The 20,599-nt window shown below is 41.3% G+C and overlaps 1 protein-coding gene across 1 annotated transcript in view; it reads left to right on the top strand.

The window, feature by feature from the left end:
- Positions 1-20,599, top strand: part of COL25A1 (collagen type XXV alpha 1 chain) — a 305,319-nt gene that overhangs the window by 153,135 nt on the left and 131,585 nt on the right. The window contains exon 5 of the mRNA XM_082237135.1: positions 15,051-15,068. Coding sequence (XP_082093261.1) covers positions 15,051-15,068 — 18 coding nt within the window. The remainder of the gene's footprint in view (positions 1-15,050; positions 15,069-20,599) is intronic.

The raw sequence follows: 20,599 nt of genomic DNA, 5'->3' as shown, positions 1-20,599 counted from the left end.
ATTTCAGTACCTAGAAATTTGATCTTGCTCTAAACCACCAGTGCCTGGCATAGGTACAAAGAGGAACAGAAAATTGGTTTGCTTCTTAAATTGAAGCAAGACAGCCCTGTTGCTGGAATAGAGTTCACATGCTGGCAGTGGTGGTGAACTGTCTGTGATTGTGGTCCTGCTGTGCCTTTCAAAGTAGCTCTCCCATAAAACGGGAAACAGGGGCACAGTCATGCCATTTTGAGTTATTTGGATAATTTCAGATCCGCAGTGAGAAATATGTTGTATCCTGTTCCAGATGCACAACCTGCAATCAATTACCTTGAACTCCAGTGATGAGGGTGCAATGGAGCACAGCAGCCCTTTTCATGAACAAAAGAGAAATAGGGTGAGGGGGACGAATCTCACAGGCAGCATTACAGATTAAGGGCAATGCTTTTACTCTGGAGCCCAAAGAGGAGTAACTCTGCTTGATTTCATATGTAGTATAATTTGCCCATAGGGCTAAGCAATTACAGACTTCATTTGCTGATACTTTAAGATCCCTGAACCAGGGCAATAGTGCTAATATCTTTTTTTAAAAAAAACACCCACACCCACCCACCCCTGGAATTTACCGTATTTTTCGCTCCACTTTTTCCCTCTTAAAAACTAAAGGGAAAGTCTGTGCATCCTATGGAGAGATTGCAGGGGGGAGGCAGGCAGGAAGAGCCCCGGGCTTTTCCCCAGGAGGGAGAAGGGACTGATGTGGCCAGTCAGTCCCTTTTCACTCCTTGTAGAAAAGCCCGCAGGAGCTGCGCACTCCTTAAAGAGTGCGCAGCTCCTGTGGGCTTTTGCGGGAGGTGGGGAGTTGCCATAGCCACATGCAGCCTCTCCAGCCAGGGGAGGCTGTGCAAGGCTAAAGAGGAAGCCAAGGCAGTGAGTGGGATGGATCGCGCTCACTGTCTTGGCTTCTTTAGCCACGCTGGAGAGGTTTAGCTCCCGGCTGGAGAGGTTGCGCGGTTATGGCAGAAACCAAGACAGCCAGCGGGATGGATCCCGCTCGCTGTCTTGGCTTCTTTGCTCTTTGGGGCTGGGGGGGGGGAACCTGGGCTTCCCCCGCTGCCCCGAGAAGCTCTGGGAGAAGCAGATAGTCTGCACACAGCCTGTCCACTGCTCTTTGGGGCTGGGGGGGGAATAATATTTTTTTTCTTGATTTCCCCCTCTAAAAACTAGGTACGTCTTGTGGTCCGGTGCGTCCTATAGAGCGAAAAATATGGTAGTTTATTGTTACTTTTTTAAAAAAAACCTCTCTGGATCTTTTGAAACAGAATTGTCACCTGCTTTAACAAGAAAAAAAAGACTTCTTTTTGGAACAAGAAGCAAGTTGCAGACATTATAAATGATTGTAGCTCAGAAGTAGAGCATCCCGGGTCCCGGGTCCCGGGTCCAGTCCCTGGCACCTCCAGGTAGAGTTGGTAATGCCCCTAATCAAGAACCCTTGTAGAGCTGCTGACAGTCAGTGTGGACAACACTGAACTAAATTAACCAGTGCAGCTTCCTATGCTTGAATTACCGAAGAGTGAGAAACAATGAGGACCAAATAAAGAAATTATATGCTTTTATGTCAACATGTCTTGGATGGCTTCTTCAGTCATCAGCACTCCCTTCTACACTTTCTGGTCTGAAGACGTGGCTGTCCCATTATCCTCAGACAATGGGAATGACTCTCCCATGGTTTCTCCTGCTCCACAGCCACACAGGAGCACGCAACTCCAAAATGAACTATGGGCTCATTTTAAGGCTTGCATAATTCTCCTGAAGGGACGCGGGTGGCACTGTGGGTTAAACCACAGAGCCTAGGACTTGCCAATCAGAAGGTTGGCGGTTCAGATCCCCGCGACGGGGTGAGCTCCCGTTGTTCAGTCCCTGCTCCTGCCAACCTAGCAGTTCGAAAGCACGTCAAAGTGCAAGTAGATAAATAGGTACCGCTCCGGTGGAAAGGTAAACGGTGTTTCCGTGTGCTGCACTGGTTCACCAGAAGCGGCTTAATCATGCTGGCCACATGACCCAGAAGCTGTACGCCGGCTCCCTCGGCCAATAAAGCGAGATGAGCACTGCAACCCCAGAGTCGGTCATGACTGGACCTAATGGTTAGGGGTCCCTTTACCTTTACCTTTAAGTCTCCTGAGGAAGGGGGCAGAGCCACTGTAAGAGGAGATGACTGAGGCAACATATAATCACAAAACTGTAGGGGTGTGGAAGGGACCCTGAGGGTCATCTAGTCCAACCCCTTACAATGCACCCCTTATCACCCAGTTCTGTGGCCTCTTCAAGTGCTTTCACCTGACTGCATAGGAGCCATCTCCTAGGGACCATAGGGGCTTCGGCCCCCACAATAAAATACTTGAGGGGGCCAAGCCCCCACAAAGTTGATGGGCATTCCTATTCAAATTGTGTGTGTGCATTGTGTCGTGTGACTGATTATGCAGGGCAGAGCTTACCTGGGCCCCCACAATATATTTTTTTCCAAGTTGGCACCCCTGACTGACTGGAATGTCTTCTGGAACCATGGTAATTCCTCTTGCTTGCCTGGATGGAAAGGTTTGTGTTTAGAATCCTATGGCTTTTGTGTGGCTGAAATTTCACCTACTATACAAAAGTGAGAGTCACTTCCACTTTTGCCTCTGCTCCCCTCCCCCACCACCAATGACATGCAGCTTCCAGAAGGTTGTCCACAATTGAATGTGGCCCTTGAACAGAACAGGGTTCTCCACCCGCATCTTAAATGGAAGGACAAATCCTGCAGTTCGCAGTTCACAGTTCCCCAGTGGTTACAATTAGGAAAAGCCTAGCCCAAAAGATACCCCCTATATATTTGTAGGCTACCTTTCTGAGTAAAACTCTCACAAGGCAATTTACATAATAATCTAAAATTGTTTCAATATTTCCTGCTTGGCAGGGGGTTGGACTCGATGGCCCTTGTGGTCTCTTCCAACTCTATGATTCTATGATTCTAAAAGTTTCAATAATAATGTTAAAAAAATACGATGCAGCTTCCGAAAACCTCCACAACATTAGTAAATCAGCAGCACTGAAAACACAATGTACATGCCCGGCTTCAAATCTAAACACAATTTGAGCAAGGCCAACAGCTAAAAGAAGCACAAATGTAAAGGAAATGCCACTCATGCTTAGCCCACCTGGAAAGAAAAGGTGTTCAAGGACTAGAGTGTGGTAGCTTTCTAGAAGTCTGCAGGCAATGAATACCAGAGTCATGGGGCCACCACAGAAAAACATATTGGCTCTCCCCCTTCTCTCACTTGCACACCTTGACATAATGGGTATGCCCAGTGGAAAACTGGTTGCTTATTAAGTGGGAGATAATGGAACAGATTGCTGTTTAGAATTGCTTTGGTATATTAATGATTTACATCGTGCCAAGGTGGAGGGAGGGGAAGAGATAGCGTTTATTCAGAATTATACCAGGACAGAACAAAAATCTAATTCATCAAAGTCATCATGCCACAGCTGTTACAACAATCCATCTCCCGCTGAATTCCAGCCAGCTAATTTTTGAGAAGTGACATTTTTCACAGTTTATTGTTTTCTCATCAACAAGGCACTAGCCACATCAAATATATTCACAGAATGGCATTGGCATTGATGAATTGGCCATGTGCTTTCTATTTAAAGATATGAGGGCTTCAGTTTCTTCGAAAAGAAATTAGGCATTTAAGTATGGGGCAGAAGGCTTCTTTCTGCTTTATAAAAAAAATGCTTTACACATGTTCACCGTGCCTAAGCATCCAACAAACAAAGCAAAATGAAAACAAACCAGTTTATGATATCTGGTAAACGATATTATGGATATCACTTACCAAATAAATTAAGAATAAGGATGATAGCCTAGTATATGCTTTCTATCCATCCTCTATGGCATTCTTTTTAGGTATCTGGGGATACCAGTTTAATCACAGCCTGGAAGTGATTAAACATCCGCTGAAGAAGACATATCCATTCCATTTGGCCTTTGGAGATAGATGAGATGCTAGGCTATGGAATTGTGTATTGCTTAAATATGTGGAAGTCTATTTTGTTTATTGGTGATGTTTTGGTTTTAATGTCTTCAATTTTTGTGCTGTGTCTTGTTGCAATTTCTGTTCTGCCCTAGGATCCTTGATTAAAGGAAGTTTTTAAAGGAAGTTATAACACTGGTACTGTTTCTGGCAGCAAGGTTAGGCAAAACATTTGTATTCTCAGTGTGTAAGTGGCCACTTATCCCAGACGTTCCCTTCACTTAACAGGGTTTCACAGAAACCTTGCTAGACACTTGAATGTGGCGGCTGGAGTTTTGCCTGTTTGGTTCCCAAAGAAGTGGACAGTTCTTCACTTCCTAGTATGGTGTGCTCTGCAGTCTTCTATACCAAAGAAGATTTCCTATAACTGCTATACCTTTAGACATTTCAGGCCAATTGGAACTACCATAATTGGTAGCCAGAACGGTTGCTGCTGAAGCAAGGAAAGGAGATGTAATCCAATGGTAGAGCACAGGCTGTGCCTACTGAAAGTCCCAGATTCAGTCGCCAGCAGCTCTTAGGTAGGGGTAAGGGAGATTACTGTTTGAAACCATGAAGAATCACTAACTGTTGATGTAGACAGCACTGAAAAACACAGGAAGGTGCTTTGCACTGAGTCAGAACCATGTAGGCCAGCATTGTCTACACCAGGCTTCCTCAACCTCAGCCCTCCAGATGTTTTGAGACTACAATTCCCACCATCCCTGACCACTAGTCTTGTTAGGTAGGGATCATGGGAGTTGTAGGCCAAAAACATCTGGAGGGCCAAGGCTGAGGAAGCCTGGTCTACACTGATTAGCAGTGGTTCTCCAGGGTTTCAAACAGGGCTTTCCCCAAACCTCCATGGAGATCTTGGGAATTGAACTGGGACCTTCTGCAGGCAAACCATGTGGTCTATCAGAACCTTTGGTCATGTCCATACCATACATTTAAAACTTACAACTTCCCCAAAATAATTTTGGGAACTTTACTTTGTTAAGAGTACTGAGACTTGGAGCTCTGATAAACTACAGTTTATCCTGTGGGGAAAACTATATGCTTCAAATGTTTAAGTATATGGTGTGGATCAGTGCTATTTTTCCAGAAAAAGAGGTGCCAGAATTCACCATGAACGCCTCCCTTGTTCTCTTATAATGGCAATGGTGCCCACCTGAGGAATGCCAGGACTGAGTTTCGGTGTGTTCTGGCTGAAAAAAACCCCCTGGTCTGGATATGTTTGAGATTCAGCACAGGACCTTGGGGTGGATGAAAGTAGTTTCTTTCTATTGCTGCTTTTAACAACAGTCCACTTATACTCATTCCAGCAGAAGCAGCAGCGAGTTTCATTACTAGAAAGGATTTAGCATGTAGAGTAACTCCTCTATGAAAGGGAAGGCAGCAGGGAGAAGCTTAGCAAGAACACATTAGCCTACCTACCTGAATTCCAAATTTCCTGTAACAAAGAAATCTCATCAGACTACTGGGGAATCACATAAAAGCACCCAATATAAAGCGACTATTGCTAAACATATAATTAACTTAGGTAGGAAGAAGAAATGGAGATCATTTATTTTAATGGGTTTCATGACGAACAGCAGCAGAGTGAATCGTGAACCAGCAGAGGAAAGGTTATCAGAAACATGTTCCATCTTTCATCTTACCTGAATCTAAACTGAATAATGTGCAAGTGCTGTTTAACACAGAAAAGCTTTTAAAATTGGCATTTTAATATTAACCTCTTATTAATATTAACCTCTCTTATAAATACAAATCTCTATGTGGCTTTCTTTTATCCACTGATATATTTTCCATTCAGTGAATAAAATTGGTTTTGGTCAAGTGCTCAAGAGTTGTCACAGTACGATGTACAAATGATTTGCAGATTGAGATAATTCTTGTAGCTAGACTCCTTAAGCACTTACTCTAAAATAGACCTGTTGAATTGAGTAAAGTAAATGATTTCTTTCCTGGCGAGAAGAGGACTATTTATTGTATTTGTGAGAAAATAAGCGAGATGGTGCAAGTATGATAACCAATTACTGTATGTTCTGGTGTATAAGACTATTTTTGAATCCCGGAAAATCTTCTCCAAAGTCAGGGGTCATCTTATATGCCGGGTATGGTTGTGGCGACGTGGAGCCACCCATTGGGAAGAAGGAGAGGGAGCCGGTGAGCAGAGGCGCCCCTTCTGCCGTCGCTCCTCCTCCCTCCCCACAGAATGCTTGATGTTTTATTGTGTTTTTAATATTCTGTTGGAAGCCGCACAGAGTGGCTGGGAAGGCCCAGCCAGATGGGTGGGGTATAAGTAATAAATTATTATTATTATTCCCAGAGGACGGTTCATCACCAACCTACATTTGCATAAGGTAGCCCAATAAATTCTTGGGTTCTTTCCTTCTTTTAAACAACAAGCCCTAGCTGCCTGCAGTGGCTAGAAAGCATAGCGATTGCCATACTTGTTAAAAACTTTTGACTAAAAAACCCCTGGAAATGGTGGTACTTTATGATGTGCCACCCCTTCCTGAGTGTATGGACAAAAAGAAGCCCTCTGACATCTCTTCTTCAAAGCAATTTAAATTTTAACAACAACAACAACATCTTATTTCAAACCTGCAGCTTCCAACAAAATATTAAAATACAATAATTCATCAAACATTAAAAACTTCCCTAAACAGTGCTGCTTTCAGATGTCTTCTAAAAGTCAGGTAGTTGTTTATTTCTTTGACCATCTGATAGGAGAGCGTTTTTAAAAAATTGTTTAAATGATTTCCCTGCCCACCGGGTTAAAAAAGTGAATAAATATCCAGATCAGCTTGCAAGGCTTCTTGTGAGCAAGGGACATGGACAAGCTCAATACTGTAATTTTTTTGTACATTTTCTAGGGAGATCACAAATGGTGGTTCTTGCAGGTGAAAGGTTGCAGGTTCCTCAGGCACAGTTCATTTTCTATCCTGTCTGTTCCATACATGGTTGTCCATGCACACAAAATTATTCAGGAGGAGAAAGCAGGTGAACAAACTCAGATATGTGGAAAATAAATATACAAGATAAGGAGGTGATGGAGACAGCTGAAGAAAGGTCACTTTGATTGACATTGTAGTCCTTTACATCTTCTATTCAGAACTTACTCCCAGGATAGTGGGTATAGGATTGTACTGTAAAATGTTTTATTCTGCTGTGGACCAAACTTGTTAAGCTTACTGCTGGCTGAGAGAGCCCTAGAGGAGGCATTTTAAAGGATTTATCTCTCTATCCATTTGCACAACATACCTCACCACAGAGGTGAGGATTAGCTAGCAAATATTTATATAGCACTCTGTGGAAATAAGTCTTCTTTCCAGCCAAGAATCCCTCAGACACCCTCCTTTTCTGCCTGCACAATTGTCCACAGTGATAAACAGCCTGGTTCTAAATACATTCACAGTCATGTTTGAATACAGTGGAATGTACTTCATAGTAAATATGCTTCAAATGGCAGCCAATGTTTAATTATTGCATTAGTGTATATGGGACAGATTCCCAAAATCCCCCAGGGGTTTGATTTTCAAGTGTTCAACATCCAAATTTAGAGACATGTTTTCAAAAGAATACAGCCTCGATTCAAGGTCAGATTTTTCAAAAGTGCTTGGAGCACAGTAGCTTCCTTTGTGTCACCCCTGGGCAGATTGTCAGAAATGTTTTGCGAGCCTGGGAGCTCTTTTGAATTCTAGCCCCAGTTGTGGGTGCAAGTCTGTGAATGTAATTATCTGAGGGTGTTAACGAAACATCAGCCCAAAGAAAAGGCCATTATTGTGCTGTTATGTATGAATATATGTATGGGGCTGACTTACGTTAAGGACATATAAATAAGCAGATAGAACTGAGAACTCATTTGAATAAACTTAAAACACATTGCTTTCATTTATAGAAAAAGCTTAAATGTTAATACCGAAGGGAAGTTGTTTTTCCATGCGGCATGTCCTTAAGGTTCTGTGGAACCCAAATCATACTGCATAAACAGCTTCCATCTGTTAACTCCAGACTATTTCTTCCAGCTGTGAAATTTGATCACTTCATCTGCTTTATGATGGACTAAGACAATCTGCAGCAATATTAAAAAAGTTGACATTAAAGCTTTTCTTTCTTTCTTTTTACAAAAACAACAACCAACCAAAACATTTTCCCTGCATTTGTGAAGCCCCTTTGAATGTCAATTTCCATTACTATTGATTTAATCTCTGTAAATACTGTAATTTCTGATTTTCTTAAAGCACAAAACCCTGCTCCCCCATTCCAAAAGCCAGAGAGACCATTCTGAGCTAAAAGTCTTGACCCTGTAGAAATAAATAAGCCAATCTTATTCTGAAAGTTAGTAAGGGAAACATATATTCAGAAGACAGTACATGATGTATAACATCATTCTAGAATCCATATTGGTGAATTTGTCGAAATCTAAAAAGATCGCCACAATAAATGTTGGTACATGGGAAATCAAGATGCTCAAATATTTACAGAAAGACTATTTAGGAAAGGGAAGTTTAGGAGAAAGAGAACTTAAACTGACTATTATTGATCCCTCTCCAATTCATCAAATGGCAGTAAATTAGTATAATACCTCAAATCTATGCAAATTTTATGCAAATCTGTGGCCTTTTCTGTGAGTGGTTTGAAGGGCTCAGTCTACATTCAGTACAAGGTTCAAGAAAACCCTGTTGGCACCCGCTGGTTATTGGACAGTGCATCTTTCATAACATAAATAAGTTTAATTACCTCACCCTTGAATTGCATCCAACCTCCAAGAGACAAGTATTTACACTCAAGATATGTTTTTGAAGCTATAGTTGTGGTAGCAGCCTAATAGTACACAGTTCACCTCATTTAGCTACCTAGTTGTTCAGAAGGAAAAATAAAAGCCAGATGCATTATTTCATATATTGTGTTCCAAAATAACATTTCTGGCTTGCAAGTCTAGCTTTCACGAACTCCTCCTTGTCGAGCACCAACAACTGCCTGGTGACTTTCCAACATCCTGTTCTGATTAATACCTTTCTATATCTGCTTCCCCTGCTGTTGCTTTCTCTCAGCTTTGCTGACTGAGATACCCTAAGGGCACTGCACCTCACTGCCGACAATCAGCAAATAATAGCCTAAACTTTTCCACAAGTTTGCATTTACCCTGACATCAGCATTCGTTTGATTTAACAATTTTATGTCCTTTTGGCTTCTGATTATCCTAGGGTCCAATTGGTTTGGATGGAAAGCTGGTAGGTGACTCCTATTCCCCCCCCCCCAAAAAAAAAAGAAACCTGCTGAGCCTTTCAATGTACTTTACTTTTTTCTTCCTATCTTGAATCACTTATGAAGCTTGCATATTTTTGTCAACTTACAATTTACTATTTGTAGTCAAATTTACGGAACTTTTATCAAATTGACTTGCTTTTAGTACCTCTGTCTTTTCCTTTTTATATAACCAAATTCACTTGAGAGTAGCCATTCAAAAGAGTTTTATAGTTTATAAGGGGGTTGCTGTTTTTGTTTTAGATATTAACTTGTGTTTATAGTTTATGGAGGGGTTATTGTTTCGATGTTTTTGTTTTAACTATTTACTTGTCTTTTATCCTGTGAACTGCTCAGAGATGAAGGGTGATATATAAATCTAACAAATAAAATAAACATAAATAAATAATTTTAATTTTTTATTATTACTGTATGTTAAATTGAAACACCACCTTTTATTCAAAATGCAGTTCATAATAGAAAGATACCAGTAAACAGGCTTCGGTATATTACTGCTCCCTGGCCTTGGGTCCTAAATCTTTGGAAACCAGTGGCACTTCAGATGTTGTTAAACTGCAATTCCCACCACCTCTGATCATTGCCTGGGCTGCAGGTTTCATACAACATCTGGAGGGCCAAAGTTTTCCCAACTCTGCTACAGCCCCCTAACTTGGAATTATCCATTATGAGATACCCACAATCTCAAATAGTCAATTACATGGCAAATTATTGTATTTGTTTCCTATAGGTGCTATATGATATAGGAACTGGAATTTTATATATATTCAGTTAGTCAAAGGCTTTCTTCCTCAAGGAATTCAATATTCAGCCACGTGTTAAAAGTCCAGTAAATGGCGTTATTCAGTGCCAGAATGTTTGTGGAACTGGGTCCTTCTGTGTAAAATTTATTATATCAGTAAAAGGCAAAATAATTACTGAAGCTCTAGAAGTGATTTTCCCTTATTTGGTTGATTTTTTTTTGTTATTCACCATGCGATGGGAATCAATGAAAATTTATGGAGCCTGGTGTGCAGGGGGAAAAACACTTTCTAAAGAACACTTCAGAGAGACGTACTGACACCAAAGGTGCATTTAACGTTCTCCCCCATTAATCAGATTGCAATCCTATTTCAAACCTTCATCCTTTGAGTTATGGGTAAATGGGTTGCTATAGTCCACAAAAGTTGCAATATTAATAACTTAGAATATTGCCTGTCAAATAGCTGTAGCCCTCTTAGTGGATGCCATGAGTACTGCTCAGACTTGCAATGCTAGATCTACCAGGGTAAACTGGATATTCACCACATTTCTAACATGAAATACTGCTTCTTGATACCTCCCACTTCTGTGTGGATGATGCCATTTTGGCTATGTAGCGCATCAGGAATTGAGAGAATGATGATATGCCTGGATTCCTAGAATGTTTCCCATTTGACAACTTACCAGAAGATCAAATCTTTTTATTAGTAGAAGACTAACAGAGGAATACCTTTACCTTTACCTTTAACAGAGGAAAATAATTATTTGATCTTATGATTTGAATTCCAGGAACAGGAAATATGTCCAATACTGTAGTGTGCACTTACAATAAGTCTGTTATGCTATTTTTAATAAAATGACTGCACAATTTTTGCAGCTATGTGCCACGTATAGCAGTATTGACTTGAAAATATCTTACCATATTCCATGTATTCTGAACCGAAGAAAGGGTTTTTCATATTCAAACTGGCCATGGGATGCTCTCTGCTCTCTGTTCATTGCAACTGTTTCATAGTGTTGCATGCCACCCCAATCTCTGAGGGTTCTAGACACTTAACCAGTGTTTCCTTTTGGAATGAGGCCCAACAGAGACTGTTGTGTCTTTATGATATATGGCTTATTCACACAAATATACAACCTGAGCCTGCAGTGGAGGGGTTCACAGCATCAGTACCCCAAAGGGGTCTTGCTTCTTCCATAGCTTTTTCAAACATTGCTCTGACTCCCTCTCACTTCCAAGCTCACAACTTTTTCTTCTCCCTTCTAGCTCACGTAACTCAACTTTCAACTCTGGCCTTCTCTTTTTCCAAGAGAAATGGCCCACCCATTTGCCCTGTGGCACAGAGCCACTCCCTTTGTCACCTTAACAACCCATACTTAGCAGGCCATTACCAGGCTTGCCTAGCTATTCCAGCAATTGAATCCATGCTGGATCCAGGAATTAGAAAGGTGGGGGTAGGCATTAGAAGAGTCTTGTCTTGCACCTACTCCCCCTTTAAACTTATAACAATATCTATATTCTGGTCTCAGCAAATTCCTTCTGAGCTCTTACAAAATTCTCTCTCCCTCCCTCCCTCCCATAGCTGTCAACTTACAGATTTGAAAATAAGGGACCAGCAGCCAAAATAAGGGACCTGCAGCCTCACCTGTTCCAGGCACTCCAGTTTTCCTGTCCTCTTGCAGTCTGGTCAAACTCATGCTGCTAGCTTTGAGAACAGTGTCCAACCAACTTTGTAACCAGAGGTTCAACTGAATAGAATCTGAATCACATGCACCACAAGGCCTATGCAGCCTCAACTTTGCACTGCAAAGTTTGCAGCAGCACGTGCAACAAAATGGCATCCAGCATTCAAAAACCCCCTCAGCTTGCATTAACTAGCCACACACAAGGCATGCAAGTTCCACCTCCCAGTCGTTCTTAGACTTCTTATTGGGTGAGCAACGCAGCCAAGCAACACCGTTGGAGCCTCCCTCCTCCCTGGCCAGCAGGGAGGGAGGGAGAGGAGCTGCTTCCTTTGAAATTTAAGGGACATCATTTAAGGGACATTTAAGGGACATCCATCAATAAGGGACAGCAGCGGGACATGGTGCAGAAATAAGGGACTGTCCCTTCAAATAAGGGACACTTGACAGCTATGCTCTCTCCGTCCCTCCCTCCCACCTTTCCTAATAGAAACATTTACCAGTATATATTTTAATAATCTATGGTGTGGAAATCCAGGCATCTATTTGTAGCACTGGGCATATATAATTTCTCTCTTGGCTAGGGTTGCAATGTGTATGTTTTTGAGGGATGTCATGGTGCAAGAAAGTATAGAGCAGTATGCTTTCATGTAATTCTTTGGCCTGAGAAAATTAATAGAACATATATGAAAGTAATGAAAATTAACTATCAGGTTTTTTAAATGATCTAAAATTGAGTGTGTGTTTCTACATGCGTGTGTGCATGCAAAAGACACCCCTCTTCCATCTCCTTTTCTGTCTCTTAAGCAATGGAAATGTCTTAAAACAGAACGTTGCACTTTGCTAAATTTGGATTTTACTGTCACCTATTAAATAATATAGCAACCATATAATGAGCTGTAAAAGACAAAGGGCTACTATTTCATGCAACTATAGAATTTAAACTTCTGCATCTTTGTGTCTGCCTAATTCATCTTACTTGGCAAAGCTTCCATTTTGTCCTGGTGAGGCACTACAAGTCCGAGACCAGAAGCCGGTTTTTGTCCCTGTCTCACAGTTATTAAAATAAAAAAATTCCTTCCAGTAGCACCTTAAAGACCAACTAAGTTAGTTCTTGGTATGAGCTTTCGTGTGCATGCACACTTCTTCAGATACACTTCTTCAGATACACACTTCTTCAGATACACACAAGTGTGCATGCACACGAAAGCTCATACCAAGAACTAACTTAGTTGGTCTTTAAGGTGCTACTGGAAGGAATTTTTTTATTTTGACTATGGCAGACCAACACGGCTACCTATCTGTAGTTATTAAAATGTTTGGCCAGCAGTTTGTGATTCTGTGCAAGACAGTAAAAATCCAGCAGGACTTTCAGAAGTCAGATTTAGTTTAAAGAAATTTCAATTGGTAAATGAAACTGGACTCCCAGTAAGAATTAAGGCTGCAACAATTCATGAATTAAAACAATACCCACAGTAGTGGGAATTCAGTTTGATAAAATAGTCCATTGTTGGTGGTTCTGTAGTTACAGACTGGGAGACTGGGGTTAGAAACCATAGTATTATTGGTAACAATATTGATAGTGATTAAAAGGGGCTTTGTTCCATATGACCGTAGATAAGTGAGGCAGCCCTGCAGGCAGCAAAGGGGTAGAGGGCATACAGAGCTATTTGACCCATACAGATAATATTTTACTCCCTAAGCTAGCCCTCAGGTGCCATGGAAGACTACATCCCATCACCAGTTGTTGGTTTTTGTACATGGGATGGTGGAGGCTGCCATCTTGTTGCCTCAGGCAGCAAAAATGTCTTGGAACAGCCCTGATTAAAACAGCCAGATTTAATTTATGTCAGATATTGGAGGACTCAGCAAATACCTAAATTAAGAGAATGGTATGTAGAATTAAGGGATACAGCTGTCTTAAGTAAACTAACATGAGCATTATGGATGAAATAGGGAGTGTGTAATGAAAGTATGTTTGAAATGGAAAGGGGCTGCTTTATACAAGAATGCGAGACCAAATTACGTAGTAGGGTATCTGATTCAACTGTTATAGATATTTTTCCATGTGTGTGTGTGTGTGTGTGTGTAACATAATACACAGTTTCTTTTATTGTAAGTTCCTTTTTTAAAAAAAGTTTATAAATTCTAGTGCATTATGAACAACACAAAGTTCTCAAGCAGGGAAAGTCTGCAATGCAGAACACTGAAATGTATCCTCATTATAGGCCTTGAATGCAAACAGGCATGTATGCATAAATACATACAGAAGCAGTATGGAGTCATTTGAGGATGGGTTGACATTCTATGAGCAGTTTTGCAAGTTTTAAATATTGTGGTGTCCTATGGGTACAATTGAAGAGGTAGTGGGGCTGTTTAAAAATCTAGCAGAGTTAGCTTTATGCTTTGGGGTGGGAAAGGAGATTTGCTGGCTGAACCACTGACAAATCCATTGCTCTGCCGTTTCACCATTGGCAGGCCAAGTGATGGAGTACAGCTTTTTATTTCTCTCTCTCTCTCTCTCTCTCTCTCTCTCTCTCTCTCTCTCTCTCTCTGTGACTTCTCATTGAAGGTGCCTTCACTTGACTTTCAAGTACCCCCACTCTTTCTCCTTCCACGTATGGCACAAAAAAAGCTCGCCCCATTTGGCACAGTCCATTCTCCCACTTGACACTCAGTAGAGCATTTTCAGTGGGGAGGCTGCTGTATGGTGGAGAAAAGCAGGGAAGTCAGCTTTTACTAGTTTCATTATTCACACTTAATTCTGGATCCAACCCTGTATTTATTAGATTCTTCATTTAGGGCCTCCTCTCAAGCAATCTTACCCAAATCCATTATTAGCTAGTGACCCTACCTCAGGAGCATTGTGGTTTAAGGATTGTAGCATGCATGCAGTGGGGATCACAAGTAGTTGGAAATGGCTGTTTTTCTTCCAACTTTGTCTGTTGGACACATTAATTTTACATAAGTCATTAGCAGCCCATTTTGAAAATAAAATTGCGCAATTTCTTCATCTCACATTATACACCAAATTTGCTTCTGGCTTGCACCTAACTAACTAGACGCTGTAAGAACTTAAGAAGCTTCTTAAATTAAATTCCTTCTTCAAATAATTATTTCACTCCCATTCTGGATCTGTTACTTTTAACTAATTCACTAATTGGCATTCTAACCAAGTGTCTTTAGGCTATGAGCTTTCAGCTGCGGAGTTTTTGTATTTATAGAGGCTGCATTTCACCTGATGCTCAATGACTTGTGGGCCTGGGGGGAGGGGTGGGGAGGAAACCAAGTTTAGACCTTTTCTAACTCCTTTCCTTTCCTTTGCAGGGTCAACCTGGTCCTCAAGTAAGTGTTAATCTTAAATTATTATCCATACTAGCAGAACTTACAGCAAAATGTAGCAGTGCATATTGTTCCTGTTGAGTATGCCAGACAGCTGTGCCTTCTTTCATGATGCTCCTTCCTATTCTGCTCACCTCTGGCCTCCAGCAGACACTGTGGCCTCTAAGTATGCTCAGTATTCCCTATTTGGGGCAAGGGCCGCTTTGTGGGAGATGGATTTTTTTGTGGTGGGGGGTGGGTTTCCTTGCAAGTTTCCTCTCCTCTTGCTTCTCAGTAACCCTGCATTGGCTACAAAGTTGCAGTAAGTCAGTCCCTGAGTTTGCTATTAGCTTATTACTTGTAATTTTAGTCTCATCGCCATCATCTTCCTTTATTGCAATAGCTATGGACCACATGGAACAAAAGTGATATTGCAAGTTTGGTCTGGTTAGTTTAAAATTGCTATTATTACACAATACAGTAGGCCACATATATTTCCCAGAAGAAACAACTGGGGGCCCCCATATGCTTGAGTTCTATCAGCTGTTTGACCAGATGGTGCTTTTAACAATGTATTACTAAATAAAGCAGGTCTCTTAACTATGGCTTGGAACTTGGTCACAGAACTTTGAAGTTAGATAAAATATCTTAACAAATGTGTTGCGGGAGCTGGTTTGCATTAACTGCTTATTAATCACATGCTAATAATGCTGCTGTAATCCAGGAAGCCTTCAGTTACTTAGGATAACATTGGCCACTTTGATTAATTATATGCAAGCCCGGGACTGATGTCTGCTTTGTTTAAGAATAGCCCAACTTGGAGCATAATTAAATAAATGTGAATTCATCCAAAAAGAGAGAGAATGTCCTGGGTCAGACATGTAAAAGAAAAGCACTGGGGAATAAATTGTATGGAAGTTACAGGGCAGGGGAGGGGGGGTGTTGAGGGGTTACCAGAAGGAGAATGGAGGAGTAGCAGGCAGTGATCAAAAGCACATCAGGCTTTTGTTAAAATAAAACTGAAGTTCTCGTATGAGGTTTGACTCACGTTAACAACTTTCTTGAATCATGGCTTTGGCTAGCAGAGTTTCCTTCACCAGCTAATAAATTTTGAGAACTGTAGCCACATTCAAGCACTTAGCGGGACTTGTGCATTCCATTGGGTTCAGTAATGTTGTGTGGCTCACATAGAGGGCAAATGTTAGTCCACTATGATGACATAGTGGAGGCCCTTGAGTTCAGGTTTTTAATTATTACCATCTAAACACTTGTATGATTTTCTTTGAGAAAGGATATTTATTTGTTAACTATCAATGCCTATTTTGGGTTTTTCTTTTCTTTAAAGCAAACAAATAAAAGGAGCATGTTGGTTCTTTCACACAATGGGAGTTCTCTAACCTTAACAGAAGTATTATAATGAACATAGGAATCCACGCAATGGGGTGAGATCCCATTGCCCTGTCCCAGCTTCTGCCAACCTAGCAGTTCGAAAGCACACCAGTGCAAATAGATACATAGATAGGTACCGCTGTGGCGGGAAGGTCAATAGCGTTTCCGTGCGCTCTGTCTTCTGTCACAGCATTCCGTTGCACCTGAAATGGTTTAGTCATGCTGGCCACATGACATGGAAAGTTGTCTTTGGAGAAACGCTGGCTTCCTCAGCCTAGAGCAAGACGAGTACCACACCCCATAGTCGCCTTTGACTGGACTTAGCTGTCAGGGATCCTTTACCTTTAGCTTTTTCCTATGCTAGTAACAAAACCTTTCCAATGCCAGTGGAAATTCTCCTCCTCCTCCTCCTCCTCCCCCCTCCTCCTCCTCCCTCCTCCTCCCCCCTCCTCCTCCTCCCTCCTCCTCCTCCTCCTCTTCTTCTTCTTCTAATTTGTAGACTGCCCTTCAGTTGAAGATCACAAGACAGTTCACAATGTAAAAATTCAAAATCAGAACACAAAATACATAATAAAACAAAAGCAAAGCAGCAACCCCCTTCCATAAGCACATTTAAAAGACCATATAAATGTTCCCTGCATCTGTTCTGGATGGTGTGGCTGGTCTACATCAAAATATAGGAGTTTGTCACATCTGCTAATCAGTTTCATATCTCATGCAATTGATGTCATGCATTGATTGTAGTTTAAGTGTGCTCACCATATCCTACAAGGGAGCATATATTTATCCAGCTTTTAAAAGGGGCTAGGGTAACTGAGTTCTCTTCTTCGTGTGTCTCAGTGTGTATGTCTCTATGTCTCTTTCCCTCTCTCCCTCTGCCCCTAGTTGTATCCAAAAGGAACATTATGATATAGGACTGCAGAAATGCCCTCAATCCCACATTCAGCCTTACAGAGAGCAAATTAAGTGTTTGTAAGGCTATGGAGAATGCCTGAAGAAATACCTGTCTGGTGGCTCCAGGTATTTAAGGGGTGGGAGTAGGAACCAAAATCCAGTGACAGGAATAAAAATAATAAATGCACAATAATTGTGCATTGATTGTAGTTCTGGACCGCAACCTTCCTTGCTTCTTCCCTGATGTACTGTGTGAGATAGACCAACTGATACAAGACAAATTCGTGTGCTAATATTTGTTGAAAACAGGGCAACAGGATGGTAGAGCAGAAACTTAATTCTTCCATTGACAATTGTTTCTTTCCTAGTCTTGTTTTTATGGAGTGTTTCCTATATCTGTTCAGCACATATAGAGAATGAAATTTGAACATGTAAAGGAAACTTCAGTGTCCATTTTCATCTTGAATCTTTTTTGTTATACTGTTTCCCTGACAACTGTCCCTTTAAAGCAAAGCAACTTTACAATAAATAATTAAAACCATTGAATTGTAGTTCTGGATTTAGGCTTTTGTTTAGTTTTTCACTATTTTGGTACAATAAAATGGTATATGTATTTCAAACTATAATATTTTCCATGAAATCTCCTGTTTCTGTTAAACTGCTGGCAGTGAAAAAGCAAAACAGTACTGTGGAATTTTTGCCAAAGTCTTTAAATGATATGGTTTTTTTGTTTCTTGAAAAGGATTAGGTTTCTCTGTACGTACCTCTTCACCCCCTACCCCTTCATTTTTATGCTGAGGATACATTGTGAATGAATGGCATTAGAGCTTATTTAATGCAAATGCTTTATCCAAAAATTGTGTCAAAAAGCTTTAAGAATTTCCTTGTCCAGTATTTGAAATCACCCAATTTACCTCATCAAAACAGTTTCTGTACTAATTCACACAGCCATTGTTATTTATGTGTTTTTTATATACCACCTTGCCTATGCTAGTTAGCAGATGAAATGAAATAATATACATTAAAAGAAGAAAAAATATGCAACAATAGAACAAAACATTAGCAATAATAAATAGCAGTTTGCCACAGTGAAAACTTTGTACAGCAAAATTCCCTCCATTCATGAACATAATTCAACACAGTTACTGGAAGGAATTTATTTTGATAATTCAACACAATAAAGCTGAGGTGCCAGGAATTAAAATTTTGAACACTTGACAACAGCAGAAATAGGTAGATAGATGATAGAACAATCTTATGCCATACCATTCACTTGCTGAACAGGATTTAATTGCACTCAGACCTTGTGTACCAGCAGAACTCAGCATTTCTGCTTGTGAAAGACCAAACCAAACACTAGTGCAGCAATGTCCTTTTGCCATGTGCAGGGGATAAAAGGCTATTGCAGTGCAGGGGGTAAAAATGGTTGTCATTGGGGAACAGAGGTGAAGGAGTAGCAGTTGTAGGGATCCTATGCTCCTAGCAATGGCCTATTTTTACACCTCTAAGAGAAGTTGCAAGTGAAAACACTCCTGTGGAATCAGATGGCTGCATCCCTTCCTTGCAACTCCTACCACAGTGGAGAATTCCAGTTAACTCAGGAGCCAATTGAACAGCACACTACCAGAAGTACCGAAGCTGCAGCCAGAGACCACAGCTCCATTGCTCACATATTTCAAGATCTGTGACATGAGGGCACTCTGCCTTTATGTCTGTCTGGTATAACCTTGAGGAAGGAGCACTTTGCACAAACAGCCCGCCAACCAGTCACCAGGGAGAATAAAAAACAAAAGCTGGGCAGCTGAATAACACATCATCTCAGAATCCTTACAGGCTTCCTGCCACAGGACTTCTTACCTCAGCACCCACCAGGGATCTCCGCTGCACTTCTGCAAGAATAAAGCACTTCACAGAGGTAAGCAAGACAGGACAAATTATCAGATGGGGGAATCCATGCTTCAGTTTGTGACATCTACACCTCCTCCATCCCCAAACAAAGGAGATGCAGAGCAGAGTTACCAAACACATCAATGTGCAGTTCTGGAGAAAGTGTGCATTAACTATGCAGTCTTTTCTCACTGAACACGGTAATCTATGCAGAAAACACAGTTTTCAATAATGGGCTCAACAACCTCCTGAATTCAAATAAGATTCCAGCATGTACCAGTGAAGGCAATGGGGAAGCACAGTCAACTCAGTGAATGCAAAGCTCTCTGTTTTCTACTGTTGCCACTGCTGGCCAAAAACATGTTTGTCTTTGCAGAATTGGAGTCAAGAAACACGAAGCAAAAGAAATAGGCATCCATTGCCAAAACCATTATTTAATGGATGATTATTGTCTTGGTCAAATTGAGGTTGAGTTGAATGGTGTCGTGTCACTGATAGAAATCCTCTGACAGCAGAATGAGGAGGGAATTCATTCTTGGCTATTTTCCCATGCCCTCTCCAATCTGCTGCAGAGGGTTTGGGGAGCTCTTGGATAAGATTTAGAAAGTGCAGGAGAGAGAGGGAATAGCTGAAAAAGCCTTCCCTTTCTGTTCTGCTGATGAAAGCTTTCTAATGGCTTCCACCCACTATCTCTCCCAGCTTATGAAACACCCATATAAAGGACTGCCAATGGGAAACTAGATTGCAGTGTGTTGGAGCAGAAAGCCCTTAATCAATCTTCCTCAGCCTGGGGTCCTCCAGATAAAACTCCCATGAGCCCAAGCACCATGGCCAATGGTCTGGAATGATCCAGTCCAACAACATCTGGAGGGTCACAGGTTGTCAGAGGCTGACCTGGATGATAGCACCCTCTCTCACTTCTTCATGCACCCCTCAATGAAAGTATTTTTGGTTTTTTGTGGGGGTTCTTTTGCAGCTGCTAGCCGTTACTCACTATTATTCCTATTTCTTCCTTATCCCTCTGCAGGTATTATTCAGTGTGAAGACAAAGATACTCATCACCTCCATGCCTGCTCAGCAGCATTGGAGCCCAGTAGGAAGCTGGTTTTCTCTCTCTGTTGGCCAGAACTTAGAATCATAGAATTGTAGAGTTGGAAGGGACCCCAAGGGTCATCTAGTTCAACAGTCTGTAATGCAGGAATCTCAGCTAAAGCATCCATGACAGATGGCCATCCAACCTCTGCTTAAAAAGCTCCAATGAAGGAGAGTCCACAACCTCCCAAAGGAGACCGTTCCAATGCTGAACAGGTCTTACAATCAGAAAGTTCTTTCTCCATAACTGATGTTGTTGAATAAAAGATCGACTGTTTCAGCTAAGCCTTTGT

This window comes from Podarcis vaucheri (assembly GCF_965113315.1).
Source record: "Podarcis vaucheri genome assembly, chromosome: 9".
Lineage (NCBI taxonomy): Eukaryota > Metazoa > Chordata > Lepidosauria > Squamata > Lacertidae > Podarcis > Podarcis vaucheri.
Note: the sequence above shows the minus strand (reverse complement) of the source record. Positions and strands in the feature narration are given on the sequence as shown.